General features: G+C 40.5%; 1 protein-coding gene across 18 annotated transcripts in view; it reads left to right on the top strand.

The window, feature by feature from the left end:
- Magi1 (membrane associated guanylate kinase, WW and PDZ domain containing 1) overlaps nucleotides 1-27,037 on the top strand; it is a 576,610-nt gene that overhangs the window by 322,774 nt on the left and 226,799 nt on the right. For all 18 annotated transcript variants that reach the window (XM_051203415.1, XM_051203414.1, XM_051203411.1 and 15 more), the window contains exon 2: nucleotides 16,281-16,397. In XM_051203415.1, the coding sequence (XP_051059372.1) occupies nucleotides 16,281-16,397 (117 nt within the window). The remainder of the gene's footprint in view (nucleotides 1-16,280; nucleotides 16,398-27,037) is intronic.

Below are 27,037 nucleotides of genomic sequence, written 5' to 3'. Positions count from 1 at the left end.
TTTGCTGAGTGTCTCGAGTGATACCAGTCTGTCATGGTTGGAAAGGCATGGGCTAGAGCAGGCTTGGTTTCTGGTGGTGAATGCCTGGGGCAAAGCGTTTATAACATTTCCACGAATCTAGAAGCATAGCTCTGGGGAACAGGAGCAGATACTACCTTCAGGGCCCACCCCTCAGTGACACATTTCTGCTAGTTGGGCCACAGTCAATGAGTTTCTACAGCTCTCACAAAAGCACCCCTGTCTGGAGTCCAGGTGTCTAGGCCCCTGGAAAGGATCAGTCTGAAATCAAGCAAATGGAAAAGTGCCCCATCTTAAAGGCAGAAGATGAAAGGCTTTCTTTCATCTGTCTGGATACAATGCATGAAAGTGCCAAGGCTTTGCTCACCTAATAGAGCACTTACTAATGGAGCTTATTGGTTCGTCTGGCATCTTCGATGCAGATTTTAAAATGTCATTTAGGGTTTGAGTGATTCTCTCTGTATATGAGTAATGTGTGGAGAAGAACCTGGAAGAACCCAGCTGCTACAGTCCCCTTGATTTGTCTTCTTTCTCAAGTAGGGGCAGAAAGGATTACATGCTGTATGCACCATTGTGGAGCACCTAAGCTAGTGCAGCATTGAAAGCTGTGTGTTATGGAATTCTTTTAAGATCCCTTTTGACCTTAAAGGGGATGGTGCAGCTGACTTAACTTTATTAGAGAGGATTGCTGACATGAAAGACATCATGGCATAGAAAGGGGAAGCCAAAATAAGTATCGGGCAATTTTAAAATCAGAGATAACCTAGGTATTCTTCTTAGGGCCATTTAGGGCTAGAGAGATGATGGTTCAGTGGTTAAAAATGTATGGTGCTCTCTCTCTCTATATATATATATATATCAGGAGCCCACAGCCACCTGTAACCCCAGCTGCAGGGGAATCCAGTTCTCTAGTGTTTCTCAATGTTCCTAAAGCTGGGATGCTTTAGTACTGTTCCTCATGGTGTGCTGACCTCCAGCCATAAAACAATTTCATTACTACTTCATAACTGTAATTTTGCTACTGTTATAAATCACAAAGTAAATATCTAATATGCAGAATATCTGATATGTGGCCCCCAAAAGGTCCAAGACCCTCAGGTTGAGAACCATTCCTCTAGCCTCTGAGGGAATCTTACATACAATTAAAAATAAATCTTTTAAAAAGAACTAGGACCATTTTTTTAGACATTCCACAGGAACTGAGTACAATGTGTTACACTCATTTGGACCTGTTGGAGCCAAGTGATGTATCCTTTTGGATTCTCAGCCGTGTTTGTGTGTGTAAGTGGAGAGAGGAGAGGGAAAGAGAGAGGTAGATTCAGATTAGAAGTATTTTGTTGGTTGGCATATTCCAACAATCAAAGGGGCTGGAGGCCCAGGCGAGCTGGTGGTGCTATCTATCAGAAAGTTGGCAAGCCCGTGTTTTAGTTCTAGTCCAAAGGGAGAAAGAAATGACTCTGAATTCAGAACTGTCAGGTGGAGGGATGTTTCTGTGATTTGTGAAGGGGTAAGATTTTGACATCCCCAGTTCTTCACCAGTGAGACCAGGTCTACCTATAGTGATGAAGGTGGTCTGATTTACTCAGTCTGTCCATTTTTGTTAAACTTACCATATTTGACTAAGAATCCGGCTGCTTCTTAGACTAGTTGAGTTGGCATGTGAAATGAACCCTTATGGATGATTCTTTAAATCACATACTGTACAGATTTGGGGTTCACATACAGGTCTTCTGACTTTTGACCAGGATTCTTGACTTTATTGTCTTGTTTTCTGACTCATATCTGTAAAAATTAGGCTTCAACAGCATTGAGTGGTAAGTGTTTGGACAGTGCACACCAAACCCTATGTTCAATCCCTGGGTCTCAAAAGAATAAACTGTAATTTTGCAGAACCCATACCACTAAGGAAATAGTAGGCAACCATAGTGAGAGAATGTTTACCAAATCCCCTTTGTCCAGGACTTGAATCACAGTATATTTGGAACTGTTTTATTAAGATAACCTAATAAAAACAGTCAAATGGAAAGATACTTTCATTGGCATATAACAAGATGCTTAACATGGTTAGCCTTCTGGGGGAATGCAAATTAAAATAATGAATAAGCACTGTAATCCACACATAAAGAACGTGGTAGTAAATGGGGAAATTGAAAATGAAGGCTACATGCCCTGATGTTTGGGGACTGGACTAAACACTTGATGTTCTCTCCTGTGCTTTTCTTACACAAAACTGAAAGTATATCCCCTCTCTTGGCTTTCATACCTTTAGCCATACTGTGGTATTGGGAGCATGAAAGTACTCTGAGGCTAACACCAGCTTTAATTAGTTAACATTCTGACACATAAAGGCTGGCTTGTTTAACTTCTTTTGTTTTATACCTAAGTGACAGACATGAAACAAAAAAAAAAAAAAAAAAAAAAAAATAAGAAGAAGATGGAGAAGAAGCAGAAATAAAAAAACAAAAGTAGAATTCTATAAGAGTTGACTGTGGCCATGATTCATTTGGTAAAGTTATTGCAGGAGAACCCAAGTCCAGTCTGTATATTGAAGCCAGGCAGGGTGACATTACTGATAATCCCAACACTGGGGAGGCAAAGACAGGCATTTATTGATTGTTTTGTGTGCTGTCTTGCTGGTCAGCCCTTTAGTCAAGAACAAATGGCTGTTGAGAGCACTGTTATTCTACAGCCAGAGGGGAACCAGGCTGGCAGATGCACCAGTGACTCCCAATATATCAACTCTTCTTGTTGGGTTGGCATATGGCCAGTGAGTGCCCTAATTACTGAGTGGCTTTTATAGCCCTTTATTTGTAGTCCATCTTGAATAGTAGCTGGAAGATGACAGTGAGTCAACATGGAAATGGTGGAGTATAAAAATGGGAATTGTTAATAGAATTTGGGAAATTAGCCACCTCTGATGATCAGCCAAAGAAGTGTTTTCCTTATTCGTTCAATGTGAGAGCGATAGTCTGTCCAGAGAGATAAATCTTGGTGAATTAAGAAGTCTTACCTGGTTATCACTGCCTTTGCACTAACTAGCCTCCTTCCTTAATACTCTGTTAAAAGAGCCAAATCAGTAATGAGGAGCAGAGGAACAGATGCATTTAATGTGGCTCCCAGAGGAACAGAGAGAATTACCAAATCCCCACCCCCCAACTCACATGCCCATCTTGAAAGTCCTGAGACCCAGGGCAGTTAAATAGAAGCCAGAGGCATACATAACTGAGCAGAGGTGATGTGATCCCTGTGCACCTGCTGTCTCAGTCCCCAGCCTCTGCTGTCAGCTATTCTTTGGGAGAGAGTTTCCTACTTTAGCCTATTTAGTTCCTCCTCCGATTGCCTCCAGGACTTCAGCCATTTCTTCACTCTGCATGAGATTTTGGGAACCCATTCTTTTTACTATTTATGTATTTATTCATTTATTTAGTTATTATGTATGCAGAGTTCTGACTGCATGTATGATGCCTGCATGCCAGAAGAGGGCACCAGATCTCATTACAGATGGCTGTGAGCCACCATGTGGTTGCTGGGAATTGCACTCAGGACCTCTGGAAGAACAGTCACTGCTCTTAATCGCTGAGCCATCTCTCCAGCCTGGGAATCTATTCTTTGACTAGTTTGATAGCCAGAGACTGTAAAGTGCCTCTCTAGCTTTTATTCTTTCCTGCCAGACCCACCATTACATGTTTGTAACATGTATAGTTACTCCAAAACCATGCACATAGCCACATACACATGTGAGGTATTCCTTCCCTCAGTTCTTCCCTCCATGATCTTGATGATTCTATCATTTCCTTTTGGTTTTGACTTTGTTCTGTATTTAAAGCCAATATTTTATACAAAGAATAAACCTGTAAGGTGCTTTCTTGAGTGAGAAACTGTAGCCAATCTTTCTCTTTCCTGCCAGGCAGCCCCCAAATAATGAAATGGAGACTTATTATTAATTATGAAAAGTTGGCCTTAGCTTAGACTAAATAAATTAACCCATTTATTTTAATTACATTCTGCCTTGTGGCTTGTTACCTACTCATCCACACTGTTCATGCTGCTTTCTCTGAGTCTGGCTGGTGATTCCTCCTCTTTCTTCCCAGGAGTTCTGCCTATACTTACTGCCTAGCTATTAGCCATCCACCTTTTTATTACCCCAACCACAGCAATATATTTTCACACAGTGTATAAATATCCCACAACAGGAAATTATCTCACTTCCTTTTCAAACTTATCTAGTGATTTATGTTTCACCATTCCTGTCTGTTCTCATAGTCTGGTCTAGTACAAATGGCAGAGGTGTGCTGTACTATGATGTTCTGTCTGTGATTTGCCAATATAGGTCAGAGTGCCTGGAACACTGGCCCCTGCCAACTGTTGCATGAGTTATAGCAAAATTTGGTTTGCAACCCAGATTCTCTCTCCACTCAGAGAATAAATTGGGGTGAGGCTATGAGGGCAAGGAAACAGCTGTCTTACTTATTGTGGATGTTCCAGACTGTGAATGCATTTGCATAGAGACATTTGAAAGGTCTTTCTTGTCTCCAGAGCCCTAAAGCCCAGCAAGAAAGTGCTTTGCCAGTGGGTAGGAGGAGAGGGCTGTTTCTCTAGAAGGAACTTTGCTTACACATCGTGGCTGGATATCTGTAGAAGATAGTGTTAGTCAGATGTCAATTCTTTGTTTTGTTCTGGTCTCCGCCCCCCCCCCCCATAGTAAGAACATTGAGGGTTGCCAATTTTTGTGATTTGTAAGAGAAGTCAGTATCCTTTATATCAAGAGTCAGACAGATGTATGTTTGCTAGTTTCTTGGTAATTGTACAGGCTTTAGCAAAATAATATAGTTTATTTTTTAGTTTTATACTTTTTTTGTTGTTGTTCTAAAAACTTCCAACCCATCTGGAAGGTGAATAACAGTGTAAACTGTACCCTCATTACTAAGTTCACCTCCAGTCATATCTGGCTATGTTCTCTGTTTCCATATCTATACCTATTTGCATTTCACCACATTTGATGGCTGTAGGATGTAGATACACTAGCACTTCATCGCAACTGATGACATTCTTCTGTAAGTTTTGGCACAAATGCTGTGTCTCAGTCTTCTTTCAGTAATATCATTAGACTTTCCTAGCCACACTCATCATTTCCTCGGCGCATTCTTCATCACATTGTTTGCATTAAATTTAGTGTCTTCTCAACTTTACATACTTATTTGAGATGACCCTTGGTTAGGAGAAAGAATAATGCATTACTGAATCTTTAAGGTGTGCTAGGTAGATAGGCAATGCTAAGCCTGACAACAAATCTTTAGAACATGTTCCATCTTTATAATCAGCTGATACTTTGGAAAAGCCAGCATCACCAGGGATTTAGTAACTTGTCTAAAGCCTACTGCAGAATTTGAAGCCTAGATTAGAACTAGTAGTCTGCTGGGAAATCAATAATCTTGGTATTGCAAAGTGGAACACATAAACAAAGAAATCAAAAGTAACTCAGCAGGAATTCCTTTTTGTAAAGAATGAAGCAAATGAATACAGTAGCCAAAGTGGATGTTTGTCTTTTATCCCTAATGCAGGTAGTGACTGCATCTCATTCCATTGATTGGAGCTTGACTTCACAATCTGATGTGATTGGCTAATCAGAGCAAAGGGGTGTGTGGGGAGGTTCAGAAAATACAGACTCTTGTTGTCTTGAATACCTTGGTAGAAAAAAAAAATACATTTGTTACCATTAGATGCATGCAGATTGCATGCTGCTGACAGAGTTCTACTGTGCATGGACATGTTTCATATCACTTGGTTTCCACAACACCAACTTCCAAAAGCAAAAGCTGTTTAGAAAACAAAACTTCTGTGAATGTGAGAACTTAACTGGATATACACTGGCTGCTTGGCCTTACTTTCCTAATGTCCATCTTCCAAGATGCTCTGTTTTTATTGTGACCATCTCCTGACTCCCTCCCTTACTAATGACACTTGAACAGTCCCTCTGTCTGGATAGGATTCCCATCTCTTCTCTAAGTGGGCGGTGGAGAAATTTCTGAGCTTTAGTTCATACTTCTAAAGCATGGTACCAGCCTCGTAGAGTTGGAAGCAGATTGTGATGTCACATTTATCAGTGTTCACAAGCATGGTCTGTATATGTTCATAATCCTCACTCAAATGTAGCAGGGTTATTTAGTGTCTTTTCAGGATGTCACTTCCAGGTCAGTGAAAAGGTTCCATGAGTAGAGAGAGGCACTTGCTGCCAAGCCTAACCATCAAAGTTAAGTACCAGTATCCACCAACAGAAAAAGTGATCTGATTTCCCAGAGTTGTCCTCTGACCTCCACATCCACTGTGGCAACCCTCCCCCATTAATAAATATAACAAAGAAACAAAAGAGGAGGGGAAGGACAGGAGAAGATACAGACGTAGCAGCAGTAGTCATCACTGCTGTCTCCAGTGCCTTGGCATGAGGCATAAATGGGTACATGTGCATCTTCAGGATGCTGAGGAGTCTGAGCTTGGATGCCCATCTTCAGTTTTTGGTGAAACCCTAGAGCTGCTTGCTGGGTTGACCTTAAACTTGCATCAGCTATAATGCTTAGACAAGAGGAATCATTGTCTTTCTGCTTTCTCTATACAAGTTTCTTCCCGCCACCCCCCAATGAACAGATGTTATTTTGCTTCTTAGCTTAAGTGGAATAAATGTAGGGAACATAAAGCCTGTAAGTAATGAAAAAAATGGAGATGATAAAGTTTAAGCCTGAGCTTGCTTTTCTTTCTATGCTTAATTCAAGTTTCTTCTCACTGTGGGATGAAATTTGCTGTAAAAAGATTCACTGGGAGAAAAAGAATAGAAAAGGTGGCCAGGAAATAAAAATAAAGCCGATTTTCTAAAGTGCTGACAAAATGTTTTGTGCTCGTCCATGTGGGGTATGTAATGTAAGTAGTGTTTTTTGTGTTTCGTCAGCTTACACAGTTCTACCTACTCTGCCGCCTCTCTCGAGTCACAGACTTGCTGTGTATTTCCTTTTCTTTTTTAAGTTTCAGAGAAACATGCCTGAGTAAACAGGACTGTTTTTACCACCAAGGCATGGATTCAGCCTCCATGTGTCTAAAGAGTTCCCTGTCAATTGTCGGCCCACCTAGGGCTGTCACCTAAACAGGAGCTTGCTCTCCAGAGAAACACCCTTCATCAAAGGAATGAAAGATAGGAAGATAGGGTTCATTCTGGAACACAGATTTAGGCTTCCCAGTACGGAGTGTCAACATTGAAATAGCATCATGGAGTTTTTTAAAGCAAGGTTTTTGTTGTTGTTGTTGTTTGTTTGTTTTTTCCATTTTTTTTTCCAGAGTCAGGACTTCTCTGTGTTGACCTGGTTATCACTGAACTCTCTATGTAGGCCAGGCTGACCCTGAACTAGGAGATCTGCATGCCTCTGACTCCCAAGTGCTGGAATTAAAGGAATGTACTACCAAGCCCAGCTAAATCAAGCATTTTCAAAATACTGTGGTGGAAACATCAGGGTAGAGGTTCCAGCAAGATGTCAGAATTTCAACTGTGGGCCTCAGATGGTTTCTACCAGCATTCTTAGCCTTTCCATTGGTGGAGAATAAGGTTTTGTTAACTGAATACAATTCTAGAGGGTTTTATCTGTTTATCAGTATGTTAGATCTGGCAAATAGATGAGAAGTTTTTTTTTTTTTTTTTTTTTTTTTAAAGGGGACTAATGCTACAGCAATTAAATAAAGTATAAAATTTCATTGAGATGTTAATCATTGTTTGCTTTAGAAGCAGTTTCTTTTCAGAACACTCATTCATAAGCTGTAGCTCTGAGACCATGTCTGTTAGCCTTACTCCTTCCTCCCCACCTTCCCCTTCTTTTTTGTTAGGATGTCACTCTGTAGCTCACACTGGCCTTCTCCCTCTGCCTCCTGCTGTTTAGGGTTACAGGTGTGTCCCTCCGTGTCTGGCTTTCTCTGTGATCTTTGTAAATACAGTTTTGATAGGAAGCATTCTTACTTGCATATGGTCCCTGCTAACTTTCATAGCACCAAGAATGGATAGTTGCAGGGCCTGTGTGTGCTCTCAAGGCTGAGAAAATGTAGCCTATCCTGATTTGGGTCATTGCTTTAATGTTCTTTTTGGTAAAGAAGTTAGAAGTGACTATATAAAGACTTGACATATTCAGTGTTCCAAGTTTATGTGTTTTTTTATATTAGGGTTTTCTTGGTTAAATATACATGATAATGATAGTCACTCATTATTTCTCAATAGGCCATTCTCTAAATTAACTTTCTGTGAAGAACAGTTTGTCAAAATTAGGAAAAACTAATTAAAAGGGAAAACCCATTCTCATTTCAGCATTCTTTGTCACATGAGTGATGCTGGATTTTTCTGTATCTCAGTAGAACTTGGTATGACCTTTGGGAACCAATTGATTCCATTTACAGAGAATTTCAACAATAATTCATATTTATGGTTTGCATTATAGCATTAGGTAGGGCATCCAAATGTTTGATACATGTTTAATCTCTATACCAGTTTTGAGCCATTTGAAGTTAAGAGTCACAGTGTGATACCCATCTGTAATCTCAGCACATATGAAGTAGTGGCAGGAGTAAACAAGGGCAGTGAAACCACTGAACTAAACCACTCCATGGCTGGGGGGGGGGGCGGAGGACTTGGGATCATCCTGCCAAGGTTATTATAGGGTGTGGGGGCAGAGAGAACAACCAGACTGAATGAGGCCTCTATAGTGGTCTTTTGCACTAGGTAGTTGACTTTTGTGGGAAGATTAAGGATGGTTCTGGTAAACAGACACAGCCTTGAGACTTGTTTATCCAGTGAGATTCTTCTGTTAATTGGGCCAAAGTGTCCTTCCTGTTAGGACAGTGTCTGTCAGCACTTCCATGGGGTTAAATGTAAGAGTTGGGCCTTTGCACCTAACAGCAGGAAAATTTGTTTTGAGGTCAGCCTGGTTATATAACTTGGAAAAACTAATAAATATGGGATCATGAAAAAAGTAATAAATACAGATAGATTACTCTGTCTTTGTTTAGTACACAGCCTCATGTGGGCTGGACTCAACCTTGTTATATAGCCAAGGATGAACTTGAACACTTGATCCCGCCTCCATCTCCCAAATGCCAAGATTATAGGCCTGTCCATAGCACTCAGCTACAAATACATAGATTGTGGTGAACTGATAAAATATATAGCATTGCAAAACACAATTATATTTTACAAATGCCTATAAAATGTTATAAAATGTGGGCATAAATTCTCATGCATTGTAGGATCTGACAAGTTAGGTCATAGTTCACAGAGATCAACTGAACTCTGTGGAATAGGAGACCCATTTATTGCCCATTAAAAAAGAAAAACGTTGTTGCTTTTCTGTTGCTGTCATAAAATACCAGGACCAATTAGCAACTTAGAGGAGAACTAAACAGAGTTCATCATGGCATGGAATCAGGAGCCTGAGACTTGCCTGGCAAACATGGAGATCATGTTTTATCTGCTCACAGGAAGCAGAGAGAGTAGAGGAAGTAGGGGCAGGCTATAAACCCTTAAAGACCCACACCCAGTGCCATGCTTAAATTCAGCAAGCTTCCTAACCTTCCAGAACAGCCACTGACTGGGGATCAAATGTTCAATTCATGAGCTTATGGGGAGACATTTTTCATCCAGCCCGCTGCAGCATTAAATCATACCTTTCTGTCCTCTCCTGATCTTCGCTGCCCTTTCCTGGGTCAACACCCCTTTTTAGCTAGTGTGGATGTACTGACCTCTCCCTGTCACTTACAACTACACAGCACACTGTACCTGAAAATTTACACCATGTCTTTCTCTGCTATGGCTGGAGGTTGTTGGCACATTATTCCTGCACCTCAAGTAAAATACAAGTGCCTTGTCATGGCCTATGAAGCTCTTTTCACTCTCTACCCATGCTCATTGATGATGTGCCCTTTGCTGCTTCTGAATTTTCTACATATGCTGCTACCTCTACTTGGACTACTTTCCACCACACTTTGCAGGAGTGACTACCTTCATTCACCTCATTATTACCATCTTAACAGTTGCCTCTATCCACAGGCTATCCCTGCCTTGCACGTGGAAGTTTTTGAACATCTGCAACTGATGTTATTTAATAATAACTCCCAAATAAGTATATTTCTTTTACAGGTGAGAGAGATGTTGGGAAACAATGTTAGAAAGTAACACGAATAACAACATGTTGACATTCTCTGACACAAATGACATAGTTGAAGGTCATAGTGGCTTGGTCAGTATTAATAATACTCCTGTCCTCTTTCTTGCAAACTGTATTTTATTGCAGGATTTATAGTTGGCTAAAACTTACAAGGAAAATACAGAGAGTTCTGATTTACCAAAAGTAAACTTACATTTCTTTCCCTGAACTAGAATATTTTTATATGGAAATTATCATCCAAAGTAATGGTTTCATTATGATATTGATGGAGATAGCACATGATTCTCTTGCCCAAAAAGAGACAGAAAATCCTATTTCACAGTTCAAGTCCAGCCCAAAGTCCCAAAGGAAACATGATATGCCTGAAGCCATGTGAAGAAAATGGCATGAGTATCTATTCCATCCATGAGATATAGCCTTAAACACAGCCTAGGATCCCCTCCTCTCGTGCACTTGCTTGCAGACTAGGCTTCTGCTCCATGGAAATCAGTTTCTTGACCTTTGTTGCATTTTTTTCTTCATGTCATCCCACTAACATTTATAGCAACATGGTTTGTATTGAAAAATGCCTTGGTTTTTATGCAAAGGAAAATGAATTTTGGTGTGTTGAAAATGGAACTTTATGTAATATTAAGATGATATATTGATAATCATTAAATTTCAGAAATATCAATAGAAAAATGCAAAGATATATTTGGAAAGTTAAAGGATACAGAATTCCTATGCATTGATAAAATATACAGATATAAAATAATAGCAATCCAAGAAGAGTCTAAGCTCCACTTCCCTCTTTTAAAATTTAAAACTCCTTGCAGTGATCTCTGATCGTGTATGTGTGTGTGTGTGTGTGTGTGTGTGTGTGTGTGTGTGTGTTCAGGTGAATATGTACACCTGTTCACATGGGTGTCTGTGCAGGTGCATGCATATGTGTGGAGATGAAAAGTTGAAAAGTTGACTTTGTCTTCTTTAGTTGGTTTCCACCTAATTTTTTCCTCCTTCCTTCCTTCCTTCCTTCCTTCTTTCCTTCCTTCCTACCTTCCTATCTTTCCTTCCTTCATTTCTTCCTTTCTTCCTTCCTTCCTTTCTTCTTTCCTTCCTTCCTAACTTCCTTCCTTCCTTTCCTCCTTCCTAACTTCCTTCTTTCCTTCCTTGTTTTTGGGAGGATTTGTGAATATAGGTTTTTAGAGACAGGGTTTCTCTGTGTATCCCTGGCTGTCCTGGAACTCACTCTGTAGACCAGGCTGGCCTCAAACTACAGAGATATCCCTGCCTCTGCCTCTTGGGTTGTAGTCATGCACCACCACACCAGGCTTCCCTTCTTAATTCTTTGAGACAAGGTCTCTCACCAAACTAGTTTGACCGTTCTGGCTGCCCAGTAAGCTTCAGGGTTCTACTGATCTCTGTTTTCCCTGCACTTTGATTAAAGGTTTATCCTGCCTCAGGCAGCTTTTTATATGGGTACTCGGGATTTGAACCTAGGTCATGTTTGCAGAAAAAGCACTTTACTCACTGAGCCATCTCCCCAGCCCTAGTCTGAACTTTTTGTTGTATGTAAAGTTCTACATACTTCTGTCCTCTGTTCTTTCTTCCATTTACAAAACAAATCTTGAATGTGAACAAAAGTAAAGATGCTGGGACATACTTACACTTTATTATTTATCTACTATACAGTTTGTTATTTCATTGGCTCAATGCCCTTGACAATTTAGGAAGATTTACTGACATGTCCTCTGAATAATTGGCAATTAATTTGAGATTAGATGCCCAAAGTACAGTATTCTTAATGGGATGTGAACGTGGAATTTTTTTCTCATCCAAATGTCAGGGAATGCAGAGTAAATGTTAACTGACTGCATAGTTAACCCTGCCCTTTGCACATTCACAAAAGAGAGGAGTTTTGGTCTGATTACCATAAACCATAACTGGCTTGCTTAGTTGGAGCCTAAGATCAAAGTTAATCTAGCAGAGTCTTGATAATGCCCTTCCATCTGAAAACCTGATTTGTCTTGATGGTGTATACATGTATGTGCCTGGGTCACATATAGGGAAAGAACTAACGTCTCGCAAATGTTCTCTGGAATTTGTTTTCGACCCAAAAGGTATGTTTAGCTATCACAGACCTCTTTGCTACTCATATTTCAAACTCAAATAGTGTTCACTGCCTCTTAATTTTTATTTTTATTTGCGTGTGTGTACATGGGAGCCCAGTGCCATGGCAGACATGTTAGGGGACAACATGCAGAAATTGGTTGTCCCCTACACGTGCGGTCTAGGGGCCGAGCTCAGACTTGGCAACAAACACCTTGCCCGCTGAGCACCCCTCGCTGCCCTGTCAGAGTCTTTGTCATGTTAGTGATTTGCTATGACTTTTTCAAGTCAAGAACCACCTAGACTGTAGGCAATGGCAAGAGTTATTCTTTCAGTATCATTCAGGAGTGTCTTATCCCTGGGGCTAGAGTCTAGCAAGTGTGATTAGCACACCTACAAGGGATGCACCAGCAACCATTCTGTCATGAACCTTGCTCCCAGTTTACCTAAGAACACGCAAATACTTTCACCTATTTCTAGCAGCTCATAAGCAAAGCCTTATGCTTTGTCTTCTGTTATCTCTAGCCCATTTAAATAACATTCATATTTATGGTCTTTTTTTTTTCCAGAAGGAATAATGATCCGTGTCTGGGCTAGCTTTTGTTCTTTTCCCCCTCACCTCCAACACTTGACACTGTAGTGATTACAATTTTTATCTTTCGTTAAGTGCTCCACTCTGCCCTGCACTATGCTGGCATGTCGTCCCCTCTGCTGTTTACAGCAGCCATGTGATGCTGCTGCTATTATATCATTGTTCTATTTTTACGAGTGAGAAAAGAGAGGCTCACGAGCCATGGATAATGGAGCTGGATCTATACCTGGACCCGTGTTTGTTCACTGCCAACATTTGCCCTATTCTTTATGTTTGACTCCCTCATGAAATTGGGAGCTAAGCATCTAGCACAGTGCCTAGCATATGGTATCCACTCAGCCAGCCACCCTGTCTAATTTTGTTTCCTGTACGATTCTGTGTATTCTGATGCACATAGGATCTGTGTTATGTCACCTAGTCAGTCAATTCTAGATTAGCATCTCCCTCAAAGAGTTCATTGTCTTCTCTGTCTCTTAAAAAGTTATTTGGAGGCCTGGTGAGATGGCTTGGCAATTAAGAGCACTGGCTGTCCTTCCAGAGGAACCAGGTTCAGTTCTCAGCACCCACGTTACAACTCACAAATTTCTGTAAGTCTAGTTCCAGGGGACCGGGCACTTTCACGCCAGTGCACACAAAATTAAATAAATATTTTAAAAAGTTATTTGGAAATAATTATTATGGTATTGTTGACTCATAGAATGTAGAACAGTGTTTATCAATACCCTTATAAAGTCTACTTATGTAAACTTGAAGGAAACATCCATGAATGTGCTCCATAGTTCCAGATAACCCATTCTTTTGTACTGTTCTGTTCTTAGTCTTTGTTTCCCTCTATTGTGGAGGAAACATGTTAAAACTTTCTGGGTGAAGTTTTGTTCAGTGTGGTGTCTGGCCTCTGTGTTCAATGTTAAATTCTTGGGAATTATCAATGTCACTTAGGTATTTGTAGTTACTCGTTTTTAAGTGCTGTGTAGCATTTCATATCACTTTTTGTTTCATTGTCTCTGCATAAACATTTGGACTATTCATAAGTTGGAGCTGTTGTCATTAAGGCTGCTGTAAGGACTCATCTATATTCTCTTTTTGTGGACTTACTTTCATAGTCTTCATTTCCAGTGAAATTGTTGGGTTATGTGTTCTTGCAAATATGACTTAATAAGGTATTGTTAAATTGTGTTCTCATAAGGCTGAGCCTCCTTGTACACCCACTAGCTGTGTATAAATCCTTGTTTTATGACCTTGCCAAAGGGTGATGTATTTATTCACTCTTTGAATTTTGCTCTTCTGGTAACTATGTAGTGGGATCTCCTTGTGATTTGAATTTGTGTGTTTATACCACCAAGGCATGTGTCAGCATCCTGTGCGTGCATGCATGTGTGTGTGCTTTTTTGAACTTTTGAAACATCCTATCTGTCTGTCTGGGGAACAGGTAAGACAGTGCTTACTTCATTCATAAATAGCTGATAATGATTGAATGGTGTTAAGTTTTATTATCAATGTATGTCTTTTCCTTTTAACAACTTGAACCTTGGTTATAATACAACTGAAATAAAATAGTTCAAATGCAGTTTCATAAGTTTGTGCCTGAGACCAATCATTTCCTGATGTAGAAGGAAATAGTGTCATGTTAGAATCTCTGTCATAGTCCTGAATCACTCTTCAGAGCATAAAGAAGTTGCTTCAAGGAGTTCTGTGTGTCACATAGTGTCTGGTGGATGACTTGTTTCACTAAGGCTGGAAATGCCTTTGCCTGGTTTTCATTGTGTCTAAAAACTGAAAGACACTTGTTTGTTGTTGTTGTTTGTTTTTTCCAAGGCAGAGTTGCTGTCCTGCAACTCATTCTGTATATTAAGCAGCTGGCCTTCGACTCAGATCCTCCTGCCTTTGCCTTTGCCTCCCCAGTGCTGGGATTAAAGTGTGCACCACGAGACCCAGCTGGAAAGTCAACCTTTTATCCTTGTTAATTTTTTAAAGCCCTCTCTGTAGCATCTTTATCCATCTCTTTTAAAATTCTTTAAAATTCTCTTTCCTATGACACATTTTTGCAACATTGAAAACTTTTCTTTTGTTGTATTAAGTATATAAGATTTCAAGGAAATAAAGACACAACTGTGGCTCAAACAACAATAAGGAAGCAATGTGTAGCTTCATATGAAAGGGAGTGAGGATATGGAGATGTGGATATCAATATTTATGTATCCATAAAATGAAGAATGGGGTCTCTCTTTTCTCTGCTTGAGTCTTTTGCTCTAAAAGAAATGGCAGTCTTTTTTATTTTTTTTTAAGATTCCTTCTATTAATATGTGTTCTTTCTTTTTTATTTGTAGTTTATATATTTTGTTGTTTTTATTTCATTCTGGGGATTGAACTTAGTCTCAAACTGGCTAAGCTGTGCCTCTGTCCATTACCTATTTAGAATCTTTTTTCACACAAAAAGAGTCATAGAGACAGACACCCATGATCTCGCGCCTGCATGGAATACAAAAGCTGATTTCGTACTAATTGCCAATAAGTTGGTAGTATGAATGGTGTTTATCACTGGCCTGGGAAGTGCAAGGGGAGAGGTTTGTCAATAGATGCAATGTTTTGTCAGGAAAAAACAAGAAACATTGTGTTTGCTCCCATTGAAAAGGATAACTAAACATAATAGTACAGTATTCTACACTTAAAAAGCTGGAAGGATTTTTAAAGTTTTCACTGTATACAAATGATAGCTACCTTAACCATTGTGCAGTGTATACCTATGTTCAAACATTACATGATACACCCCTATATACTTACTATGTAAATAATTTCTGCCTTTACATGCCAGTTAAATAAAGTTTAAAAATGCAAATAGGGTTCAGACCTTGAAGGCTATTTTCCAAGCTCCCTCCCTGCAACTGGCATGTGGAGGTGTATCTCATATATATACTTAGCAGTTACTATGCAGGTGGGCTGAACTTTACTGAATCAGTTTTTTTTTTTTTTTTTTTTTTTTTTTTTTTTTTTTGCTATAGTGGATTATACTGGAGTTCTGAACTGCCTGGAGAGGTGGAGACTGCTTTATAATTTGACACTTAATGTTGGACTGCCCTCTTGGCAGTGTCACCTGTTTGTTCTCCCTCTGGGAGTGTCTGGCACTGGCACTGGCACCCATTTAAATGTAAAGCCTAGAGGAAATTCCCCCTAATTTAGCTTCCTAGTGTTGCTCTGATTGGGCCCACACCTTGGTTGCTTCCCTCTCATTTTCTCTTTGTTGCTTTCTCCTGGCTTTCCCCCTGCAGAGGGAAATACTTCCTCACAGTGGCTGAGGGTCTGTGGGCTGGATTTGCTGGATGCTGCTTTCTCACACACAGCTCTGACAGAAGGCCCTCTCTTGTTGATGTGCGCTGTCTGTTTTATGTTTCCTGCAGGAGGAAGGCTCAACAAGGACCTGCGCCACTTCCTCAACCAGCGGTTCCAGAAGGGGTCTCCAGATCATGAGCTCCAGCAGACCATAAGGGACAACCTCTACCGCCATGCCGTGCCTTGTAAGTAGCCAGCTTTAGTGTCTCACTGCTGGAGAGTGAGTGTGCATGTGCTCACGTGTGTGTAAAGAGGAGAGCGGAGAAAGAAGCTCAGCTGATGATTCTGGCACACATAGCAGCGTGTCCACCTAATGATGCCCTAAATAAAGCAAATGTTGGTTGACAGCAGGACAGACAGCATGATGTCATGGTGTAACTGTGTGACTGGATTTCCATTTGGCTCTGCTACTTACTAGTTTTAAATGCTGGGCAAATTATCTACCTTTTGTGGTCTCACCATCTGATCTGTATAAAGAACATGTCAGTCATGGTAGTTTCATGAAACTACTGTGGAGCATAAATGGGCTGAAGCCAGGAAGAAGTTTGTAAAGCTTTGGCATGGTGAAGCTTCTAGAGATATGGAGTGAGCCAGGCAGAGACCCTGAGACTGACCTGGACAGAGGCCACTGTGTTTTTAATGGCCTTCAGTGTAAGGAAGACCACAGTACATGCTCCTTCCCTGTGCCTTCCTTCCATACAATTAGATTTAAAAGATCCTAACTCTGGATTGTAGGAAGAAAGGATATTCACAGATTATAAACTACAATTCTAAAAACCATTCAAGGCAATCAAATTTGAGCAAGCAAGATACAGAACGTCCAGCCTCTAAAAGGAAGACCTTCAGCATTAAGGACAAGCAGTCAGTGTGATAATCTGTGAGTGCATAAATGGACAATTGCCTCCGAGTGGGACGTGAATACACTTGGGTCCATGGACTTGATTTCATTCACACCCCAAGGAAGGAGTCATCTTGGTCTTATTACTGGGAATTTTACTTTCTGGTTCTCTTTGAAGTTTTAAAGAGTTTTTAGAGCGACCATTTTTAAGATACTGTCTCCTAGAGGAAGAATACTGTCCACAAAGTCCTTCTTTTGCTGTGCTCTGATGTCTAAAAATATAATATTTTGTAAGTAATAGGCTAGACTGCCGATGTTTGCAGGTACTCCTATGAAACCACAAGTGTAACTAACCAAAAGGTTTACATGGATTTGAGAACCTTAGGAAATAAGTTTCTAGAATAATCTGCTGCCCGCCATTTTACATGGTAGCAAGTCGAGGTTCTGTGGAGAAGAGGAACACTGTGATTAACTTGGGACAGTCCTCTATAGTCCTCTTTACTCACTGGCAGCTGCATCTGACATAGAAGATGGCTCCGTTGCCCTCTTTCATTTCAGCTTTTCCATAATGAATTGAAAACTCTAACCCTTTAATGGCCCCATATATATTTAAGATTAATTGCAATTCTAATTCTAGTCTTGTGGCTGGGGTAGGGACTTTAATCTGATCTTTAGTGATCTTGTAACACAGTTTTGAGTGAGAATGTGACTCAGGGTGATAGGATCCAGCTTGGTCCACCTCTGTCATGCTGGCCCATGCTATCTACACCAAGAGGATGAGGAAACATTCATGGAGACTTCAGAGCAGATGCTCCTCTTGTTGACTCTTGAACTTTCTAGGGCCATTTCTTAGCTGTCCTGTGAGTGCCTGTAAGTTATAGGTTCAGGTTGACTGCAACTTTGCAGAATTTACTAATTGCAGACTCATGATTGTTCTCTACATAATTTTTCCCCTGTTTAGATAGCAATTTATGAAATGGGGATGAAGCAAATGATCACACCATTGCTTGATGCATCTGTGGTGTTACCATGGTTACATTTTTGGCAAGCTTTCCCATTTCCCCCACACTGATCTGTTGGACCTAACTGTGAGCTAAATGGCTTGATTTTAAGTGTGCCACTATTTAGGAAGTAGGTCCAAAATGGCCTCAGTTTTTAAAAACAGAGGCAAAACAATGTTTGTCTTCTCGTGAAAAAAAAAAAACAAAAAAAAAAAAAAAAAAAAAAAAAACACTTGGTATTGATGTCCTGTTTGTATAAAACTAGTAGATCAGGAATTTGGAAAGTGAAATTGGTGTTTGGCCTAAAAAAGAAGATAAATCACAATTCACTGTACCTATCCGATTATAAAATGTCAGAAAATGAGTGCTATTTCTGTGTCTGTTGTGCTCTGTAAGTGTGTGTGTATGTGTATCTGTTATTCATGTATGTATGTACCCACATGCACATGTGTGTAGGTAGAATCCAGATGTCCATTTTTGATGTCATTTCTCAGGTGCTGAAACCTGGTTCTCTCACTGGGATTTGGGGCTTATGATTGAAGCTTGACTGGCTTTCCTGGAAAGTCACAAGGATTACATGTCTCCACCCACTATGCGCTAGGGTTACAAGCCTGTGTCATCACATCTGCCTTTCTAAACTGTGGGCCCAGGCGCTCATGCTTGTCTAGCAAGCACTCCACGTACTTACTCAGCTACCTACCCTGCCCATGATGTGGTTGTTAACATGAGTTGGCTAAGGTGATATAGGATTCTGTGGCAGGTCAAATCAAGTCTGTCCCCATGTGTGTTTATTTTGACCCTTAGGCCCTATTCCCTTGGAAAGCAGGGATCTTTCTTTACCAATGCCTTTGTGAGTGGGCTGTAGAAGTCCTGAGTTGGGAGAATCAATCCTCCTTGTGTTATAATAGGAACAAAAGTTCCTGTGATCTGTTGCTTTCCAGAACCTCCATTGGCTGATACTCCTGGACCTCAGTGTGTGACCTCATGAGCAGGTTTCTGCCAGTCCAGGTTGATGTTCTGTTCTCCACATTGCAGAAGATATATTGTCCACTGGAAATGAAGAGATAAAGCTCCTCTAGTCCCTAGTCATCTTAACATCTTCAGTATGTGTGTTGTGATGAACAGCTTAGAACTCAGCCCTATGCATGGCAATAGTCTGTTTTACCAATAAGCAGAGAACAACTGAATTTCTGCCCAGTCACACTTACAGATTCCATGCTGCTCACTTCTCACGACTGCTGTGATTATTATTTTTAATTTCTAGCAGCTTCATTGAGGTATAATTCACATACCATCCACGTCCCCTGTTTAATGCCTTCATACCACCCTATTTTTGTTGTAGCTATTCTCCCTTTTATTTTTCTCTTTATTCAAGAACTTGGTTTCTACAGCAGAAGGAAAAGGTCATCGTGGTAGAACATAATTATATTTGCCACTGAAAATCACTCCCCCTCCCTAGGAAGAAAAGAGTACAGAAAAGAGCTCAGTGCTAGAGGAGTCAGAAGTCAGAGCTCTGCCAGCTCTGTGGCCTCGCGCAGCTCATAGAACTCCTTTGTCGCTCTTAAAATGGAAGGTCTCCCAGGGAAGGGAGGCTTATGAGGTAGGTTCTTGTAGGCATGACCATCCTCCTGACTGTGCAGCACTCTACCTCACACTGAGAACCATGTAATGCAGCCACACATGCATGTGTACACGAACACACACACACACCACCATATTCTAAGTGTCCAGTTTTGTCTTGTGCCCTGTTTGTAGCTCTCCTGAAGCACATGCAGCCATTTCCCGGTGCCTGCCTAATGCTTCACACAGACTTCTTCCTGTCCCCAGCATATAAGCACCTTCTTCTATTGTACACATTGCTTTCTCTGACCACTTTCTTACTTTCATGGCCTAGATGCCTGTTCTCCCTTGAAGTTCTGCCTCATCTCCTTTACTGAGGCAGGTGCCCTCCTCAGGTCTCTCTAAGCCTTTCACCCTCTACCATGTCTTGAGCTATGATTTCTACTGTGTGTCTGTCTGTCTGTCTTACTAGAATCTAACTTTGCCAGGTCTCCCAAGGTGACCTCTGCATCTCTAACTTGGTGCCTGGATAGTAAGATAACTATTTGTTGAGTAAATGAACAAAAAAAGAAATATGGAGGAAAGTTCTCTGTTTTCCTTGATTGTTTTTACTTCCTTGGATATGCATATGCAGCCTTTAAGAGCTGCTTTTGCATAGGCTTCCAGATTGAGAGGCTGCTCGGAAGATTGCTCTCCTCAGAGACTGTCTGGTAAGGCCTTCTTTGGTGACTTGGCAGGTAATCCAAGCTGTCCTAAACATGGAGCTAGGAGTCCTGTGCAGCACCTCTTAATTACACTCTCTGTTGCTGTACCTCCCTCAACGATGGCCTCCCTGTTTTCTGACTTCTTGTCTTCGTTGATGTGACAGCATCTGAGATTGGTGCTTTGAAGTAGCTGCATTCCATGTGAGGATAAATACCTCACCTGACAGGGCTTGTCATTTGCCATGCCGCTGTTGTCAAAGTGAGATGCAAGATGCAGCTCATGGCTCATTCAGCAATGTTGCTTCTCTGGAATGCTGAGCACACATCTGGGGGCTCTGTTCTGAGGGGCTCGTTTTTCCACACAGGCAAACAAATGTCTCCTGAAAGAGGGAAGGAGAGGAGAAACCTGTTTTATAGCTTAATATGTTGTTGATCAAGACTTTCTGTGATACTGAGACCATAGTAACCTGCCTAAGAGGTATTGACTATTAACTTAAAGGAGTTTACAAAGAGGTTGTGTTTGATCTCCAAGACATTTGAGATTTGATGTGAAAAACAGCTATCACTGGTCTTTATTTATAGAGGCGCCATATTCAGATAGACAGTTGAGCATCTGCCAACATTGACGTTTTTTTTTTTTTTTTCCTCTGTCATACATAGAGCCATGCATTACTCTGGGGACTATTTGAACCTGAAGTTTTCTCTTACACACTGTTGTTTCCACTATGATTTGTCTGAAATCAGCCCATTCTGCCATGGTTTCTAATAATTAGAGCTAATGATAAAATAGACCGCGAGCAAAGAAGCTAATGCTGGACGTCTTCAGGAATGTGTGTCTGTGTTTAGATTATGTTTGATGTTGATGAAGTGCTTCTGATTGGAACTTGTAGAAAGGTCTGTGAGCATCTGAGTACTAACATGACTGTTATCCTCTAATCAAAGTGCTGCCCAAAATTAAAAGGATTTCTTTTTGCTCTTTGCAAAGCCTAGCCTGATTCATGGCATTGATAGTCACTTAATTTTGTGACTCTGTGTCCGCAGGTGCTCTGCTGTGATTTGTATAGTTTGTATAGATTGCCTCTGTCCTATCATCTCTAACTCTAGGATACATAGGTTGTCATAAGCCTGAAGTACAGACAGACAGATTCTCTCTTTTCCTCTCTCCCTCTTCTCTCTCCCTCTCTCCATCTCCCCTTCTTCTGTGTGTGTGTGTGTGTGTGTGTGTGTGTGTGTGTGTGTGTGTGTGTGTGTGTTTGAACCTTTAACCTGCCTTATCAGCTAGTTTATTTAGCAAGTGGTACAGTAATGTAAAGAAAAGCATCACCACAAACCACCTTTCAGTTTTCACTCTGCTCTCCTGGACTCCCTACTGACCCTGTTTAATTGGTGCTTGACATGGATGCTGACTCTCTGGACCATCCTGCTGGAAGGACCTGAGAGGCCAGCACCTCTTCCAGTTAGCAGTTTTCCTGTGCTGTGTGCCTCCCCCCATTTTTCATGGATGCTTGTGAGTAGTACATGAGCACCCAAAAGTGAGTCTTCCTCTTCCCAGGTCACCCATCAAGTGTGACCAACCTGTGTCCCTCAGACCACATGTGTCCTAGGGTAGCTATGAATATCCTGAGTTTTTACCTTTTTTTTTTTTTTTTTTTTTTTTTTTTTTTTGTAATTTAGTTTTACTCAAAGATGAACCTTGTAGATGATAACAATGTTGTGTTGCATTGTGAGAATGTTACACAGTCCTGGGAGCTTCTATCTGAAGCTCTTCCTATGAGGTCAGTCCTTCTACTGACATGAATTTCCAAATTTAGCATTGCTTCTCATTTTCAAGTTCCCTTTAGGCTTTAGCTATCTCAGAAACACTCTAGGCTAGGGGATATTTTTTTTAAAAAGCAAGCAAAAACAAAACAAAACCAGAAACGTATAACTCAGGATTGGAGGTACCAAGGTGTCTGAATTGAGCAAGAACCTTCTTGCTGTTTGGTCCTGTGACAGAGGCTGGAATGAGAGGAGGTCACTGTCCTCTATTTGAAGCCTCTTCTGAGAAAGAGATGTGGTTTGTTAGTATTGTATCTCATGTATTCTTAGTGTATGTAGCAAGAGAAGTGGACAGCACCAGTCAGTGGTGTGTGCTGGTACCCAGTTTATTAAGGCCGGAACTGAAGTAGAAACCCATCTAACTACCACCAGACTTCAAGCTCTGGTTTTGCTTCTTTGCCTGCTGTCACCTTGACAATTAATTTTTTAAATATATGTACTGAATCACAAGCCGTCTCCTCTTAGTAACACATGGATTAGGCATTGGCTCAGTCCAGGATCCTAATGTATCTATTTGGCAGCTGTGTTAATTTATTTAATTGCTTTATAATTTTAGCTGACATTTTCCATCAAGATTTGTTACAATTATAAAGCCATTTTCACAGTAATTTTTGAAGGTATATGAGTTTCCATAGTGTCCTTACCACCTATTATGTCAGAGAAGATTTCACTATATTAGTTTTTCAAAAAAAGGTTTAAGTCCAGAGAATAAAATACAGTGTATTTGATACAAATTCTCCTTGCATCAAGTGTGTTCAGTAGAAACAAGTGCACAGAGGGCTAGAGGTGTGTTGGTTGAGTGCTCACCTAGCATTTATGAGCTCCCCACTCCTATCCTTTAGATTTGATCCCTAGTACTACTTAAAACTGGGTTTTAAGTTGATTATATTAGCCAGGGTTCCTGTGCAGGATTGAAATCAATGGAATTGATATACACTACAAAGGGAAATAGTGGGTTGGCTTTCATGCTGCTTGCTGGGTGGTCCAGCAGTGGCTGTTTGCACTCTGCAGAGGCTTACAGTCTGTGGCTGCTCAGTCCACAGGCTGGCTGCACCACCAATCTCAATCTGGTGCTCAAGGCCTGGATAGCACTGACTTTCAGTGCATGCTGGAAATCTAAGAAGGCAGGGTTCCACTGTCAGTGATGGATGGTGCCAGTATCTGCAGCAGTAGCATCGATGCACTTAGCAGCATAGAGCCCAGGGAGTTTGAGGCTAGTGTAGACCCTGTCTCCAAAACAAAACAAAAATCACACACACACACACACACACACACACACACACACACACACACACACACCAGAAAACCGCACAAAAATACAAGTACATTTCTAGCTCTTTTTATGGGTGGTGAGCATTTATGTTGAAGTTCAGGTAAGGATACTTTTCCTCCTGTGATTTGATTGCCTTTCTAAACCCTGATGCAACAGGGGGTGAATAATAGGGGAAGAATAGCACTTTGTACTCTTACAGAGGATGGGTTTGGTTCCAGCACTCAGATGAGGCTGGCCAAAGTGGCCTGTAACTCCAGTTCCAGGGTGTCTGATAACCTCTTCTAGCCTTTGGGGGCTTCTGCACTCAAATAGTATACATACAGATGAACACACACACGATAAAATTTAAGATAGGCCATGATATAAGTCATGGGTGCTTAAACACTTTTCACCTACAACCACTGTTTGCCTGAGAAATTTTTACCTGGGGAAAATTACATAGATATATAAAATAACTGTACAAATTAGCATTTGTTGAGAAGAATTCATTAAAGCAACTTCCGTTGTCATTTACTAAAGATAATAACAAACTTGCCTAAACAAGATAGATGTGGTTGTCATACATACACAATGACTTATGTCTTTGTTAACTATTTGATAGTGCAGGACATAGAATATTTTTCATGTCTTTGGGAGTTGATTGGCAACTTGATCTTACGTTGGTGAGTACTGGGATGCTGCTTCACACAAGTACATAGTACAAAAGAACAGAATCATATTCAGGGCCATTTCAGGAAGTTTTAAACTCTGAGCTAATCTCAAACCAAAATTCATTGAACCACTTTTCTGTGAAAGTCAAGTGAGCAGCTCAAACAGTAATTTTAAAAATCAAAGACAATGAGTACCATTCAAAGATGCACAGATTTGATGCATGTTGAGGAATGACAGTAGGGAAAATTTAAAAGGCTTTTTGTTTTGTATAACTAAATTATGTTCCTTTAAGGGCAGAAAACCTCCCTTGAATAGTAAAAATGTTGTAGTTTATAACCTCTAGCATTGCATATCTGAGCCAAGCTCGCATAGACAGTGTTGCTGCTGTCATATGGGGTGACAGCATGCTTAGTGCAAAGTAGCACTTACATGTTCAGAACAGAGGCTACAGGGAAGTGGCAGAATGAAACATGGAAGAACACAGCCACAAATACCGCAGATCCAGCATATGTTTGAGTTTAATTGTTCATCATTGCATATTCAGAACCTTTTTACTGTTGCCAAAAGTTTCATATCCTCCACATTGTTACAGGACCCTATAGGGGCTCCAAACTGCTGGGCTGGCAAGATAGCTCAGTGAACAAAAACACTTGTCATGAATGTCTCCAGGACCTGAGTTCAATCCCTGAGAGCCATCTTGAAAGTTGTCCTTTGACTTCTTCGTGCACAGAATGGTACACAGTTACCTGCACTCAAACACAGCATGCACTCGTGCTCACATACACACATGCACACTCACCTGCACTCACACACAATGCATATAACAGAGTCACACACACGAAAAACTGAGGTGTAAAATAAACTGCTTGTTGTGATTTTATTCAATTTAGACTAGACAATATCTATTGTTCTGTTTTAAACATAATGTGAATGAAATTGTTGTATTAGTGAATGGCATACTGTATTTAAAAATAGGCAGTTTCCTGGGAAGGTGGCAGGGCTAACACAGTGCATGGAGCCCTTTATTAATCTCCAGGAAAGCTCCCACCTCCACATATAATTAACTGGTTGCCACTTCTATCTGGAAATATGCACTGAAGTATTTAAGGGTAGATTGGGTCAGTTCTTTGCAAGAGAGAAAAAAGCAACTGAAAATATATTTATTGCCTGTGCAGAAATGGAGAGAGAGACAAGTAACAGGCCAACAGGCAGAACTCTGGATGAGCCTGAGAGAGGGCAGGTGGTATCCTTGGTATCATATTTATTCTTTTGACTTCTAGAAATTTGAATTACTCCCAGATAAAGTATTCTTAAAAGGAAATCAACTCATCCTAATAGAAATAAATTAACTAATTATTGTTTGGGAGAAAAAGGTGTATATGCTCCATGTGGGTATCATTTCTCCCTGTAGTTATGTCAGTGTCTTTAGACTGTCTTAGAGCTGGGATGTGGTGTACACCTTAATAGGCCATGAAGCAGAGACTGTCTGAGAGATGTGTGTAGCAGAAACACAAATCTCCTGTGGAGTAACAAGTTTTTGTCAAGTGTTCTAATTATAGTGTTTCGTGTTATTATTGCACAACTCCTATGAAGTCAGGTTCTTCTGTTACACCACTATCCTTTTACTGATAGGGAAACTGGGGCTGATGAAATTCACTTTCTTACTCTTGTACAATAGTGCTGAAACACCAGCACCCAACTCCCATTCATAATTGCAATTTTACCAGACTTGGAGTACATTGTTGCATGTGTGCCTATCTAGAAAATAAGTTAGGAATAATCATTTTAAGTCAGTTCTCAAGCTTTGCTAATGAGATTCTAGATGAATATAAAAGTATTCGTAGAAGATAATTATATTATGAGATGTGCTGGATGCTTCATATGCCAGGTTTTACCCCACTGCAGTGTAGTCGTCTCCTGATGGTCCTACAACAGGATACTGTTTGTTACTCTCCATATTCAAGGTTAAGTAAGTTGCTTAAAATCTCACCACCTCTAAATTGTAGATCAATAGTGGATCATCTGCTGGATGCTCAATTGGAGAGAGAGTGGAATAAAATTGCCACTCATTTTGGAAGTACATGTCTCAAAGATGCTTTCTAAATATTGTGACACAGTGTGTTATGCAGGTAATCTGCTACAAATTTATCTGAAACCCAATTAAAGGAGTTTTTCATTCTTTCTCTTTTTAATCCTTTATTTACTGTACAAAATTTAAATACCATCTTGGTTCTGAATCTATGATACTTCCAGATCCGTGGCTCCCACACTGTGACAAGCTGGGAAGCACATACATGCTAGCCCAGCTACCAGACTCATGGGTAACCTGGTTCGGTTTTGATCTAGATGACATTCTCCATAGTGTGAGATTACAATAGGAAGGCTGGCTTTACTGTTGGGAAACTTCTTTCCTGATCTTTCTCATCACTACAAGTCTGTTGGTGGTTTTTCAAAACACCATGTACTTCCCATCCAGCCAATCACACTTAGAACATGTGATTAAAAATAAATACATAAATAAATAATTAGCCGGGCATTGGTGGTGCACGCCTTTAATCCCAGTACTATGGGAGGCAGAGGCAGGAGGATCTCTATGAGTTCAAGGCCAGCTTGATCTACAGAGCTAGTTCCAGGACAAGTTCCAAAGCAATAGAGAAACCCTGTCTCAAAAAACCAATTTAAAAAAAAAAAAAAAATTGGCAGCCATTTGTACTGGACTACTGAAAAGCGAACCTGGAGCTGAGTGTCTTAAGTTTTATTTTGTATTATTTTCATCTGCAAATAGCCCCTGGTAAATATTGGTGACTCCATTACCATCTCCACAGAAACTCCACCCTGATCATGATTCCTTTATGACTCTGGAAGGTGCTCCTTTTGTATTCTGATGGACTACCGTCTTTGTTGAACTCTCCAGTGCAGAACTACCTAAAGTTCTCTGCAGTCATAAGTACTAGGTATGCAAACACCCTGATGTTCATGT

The sequence above is a fragment of the Phodopus roborovskii genome, unplaced genomic scaffold (genome assembly GCF_943737965.1).
Source record: "Phodopus roborovskii unplaced genomic scaffold, PHOROB, whole genome shotgun sequence".
Taxonomy (NCBI): domain Eukaryota; kingdom Metazoa; phylum Chordata; class Mammalia; order Rodentia; family Cricetidae; genus Phodopus; species Phodopus roborovskii.
The sequence above is the reverse complement of the archived record's forward strand: the minus strand, read 5'-3'. Positions and strand labels throughout refer to the sequence as shown.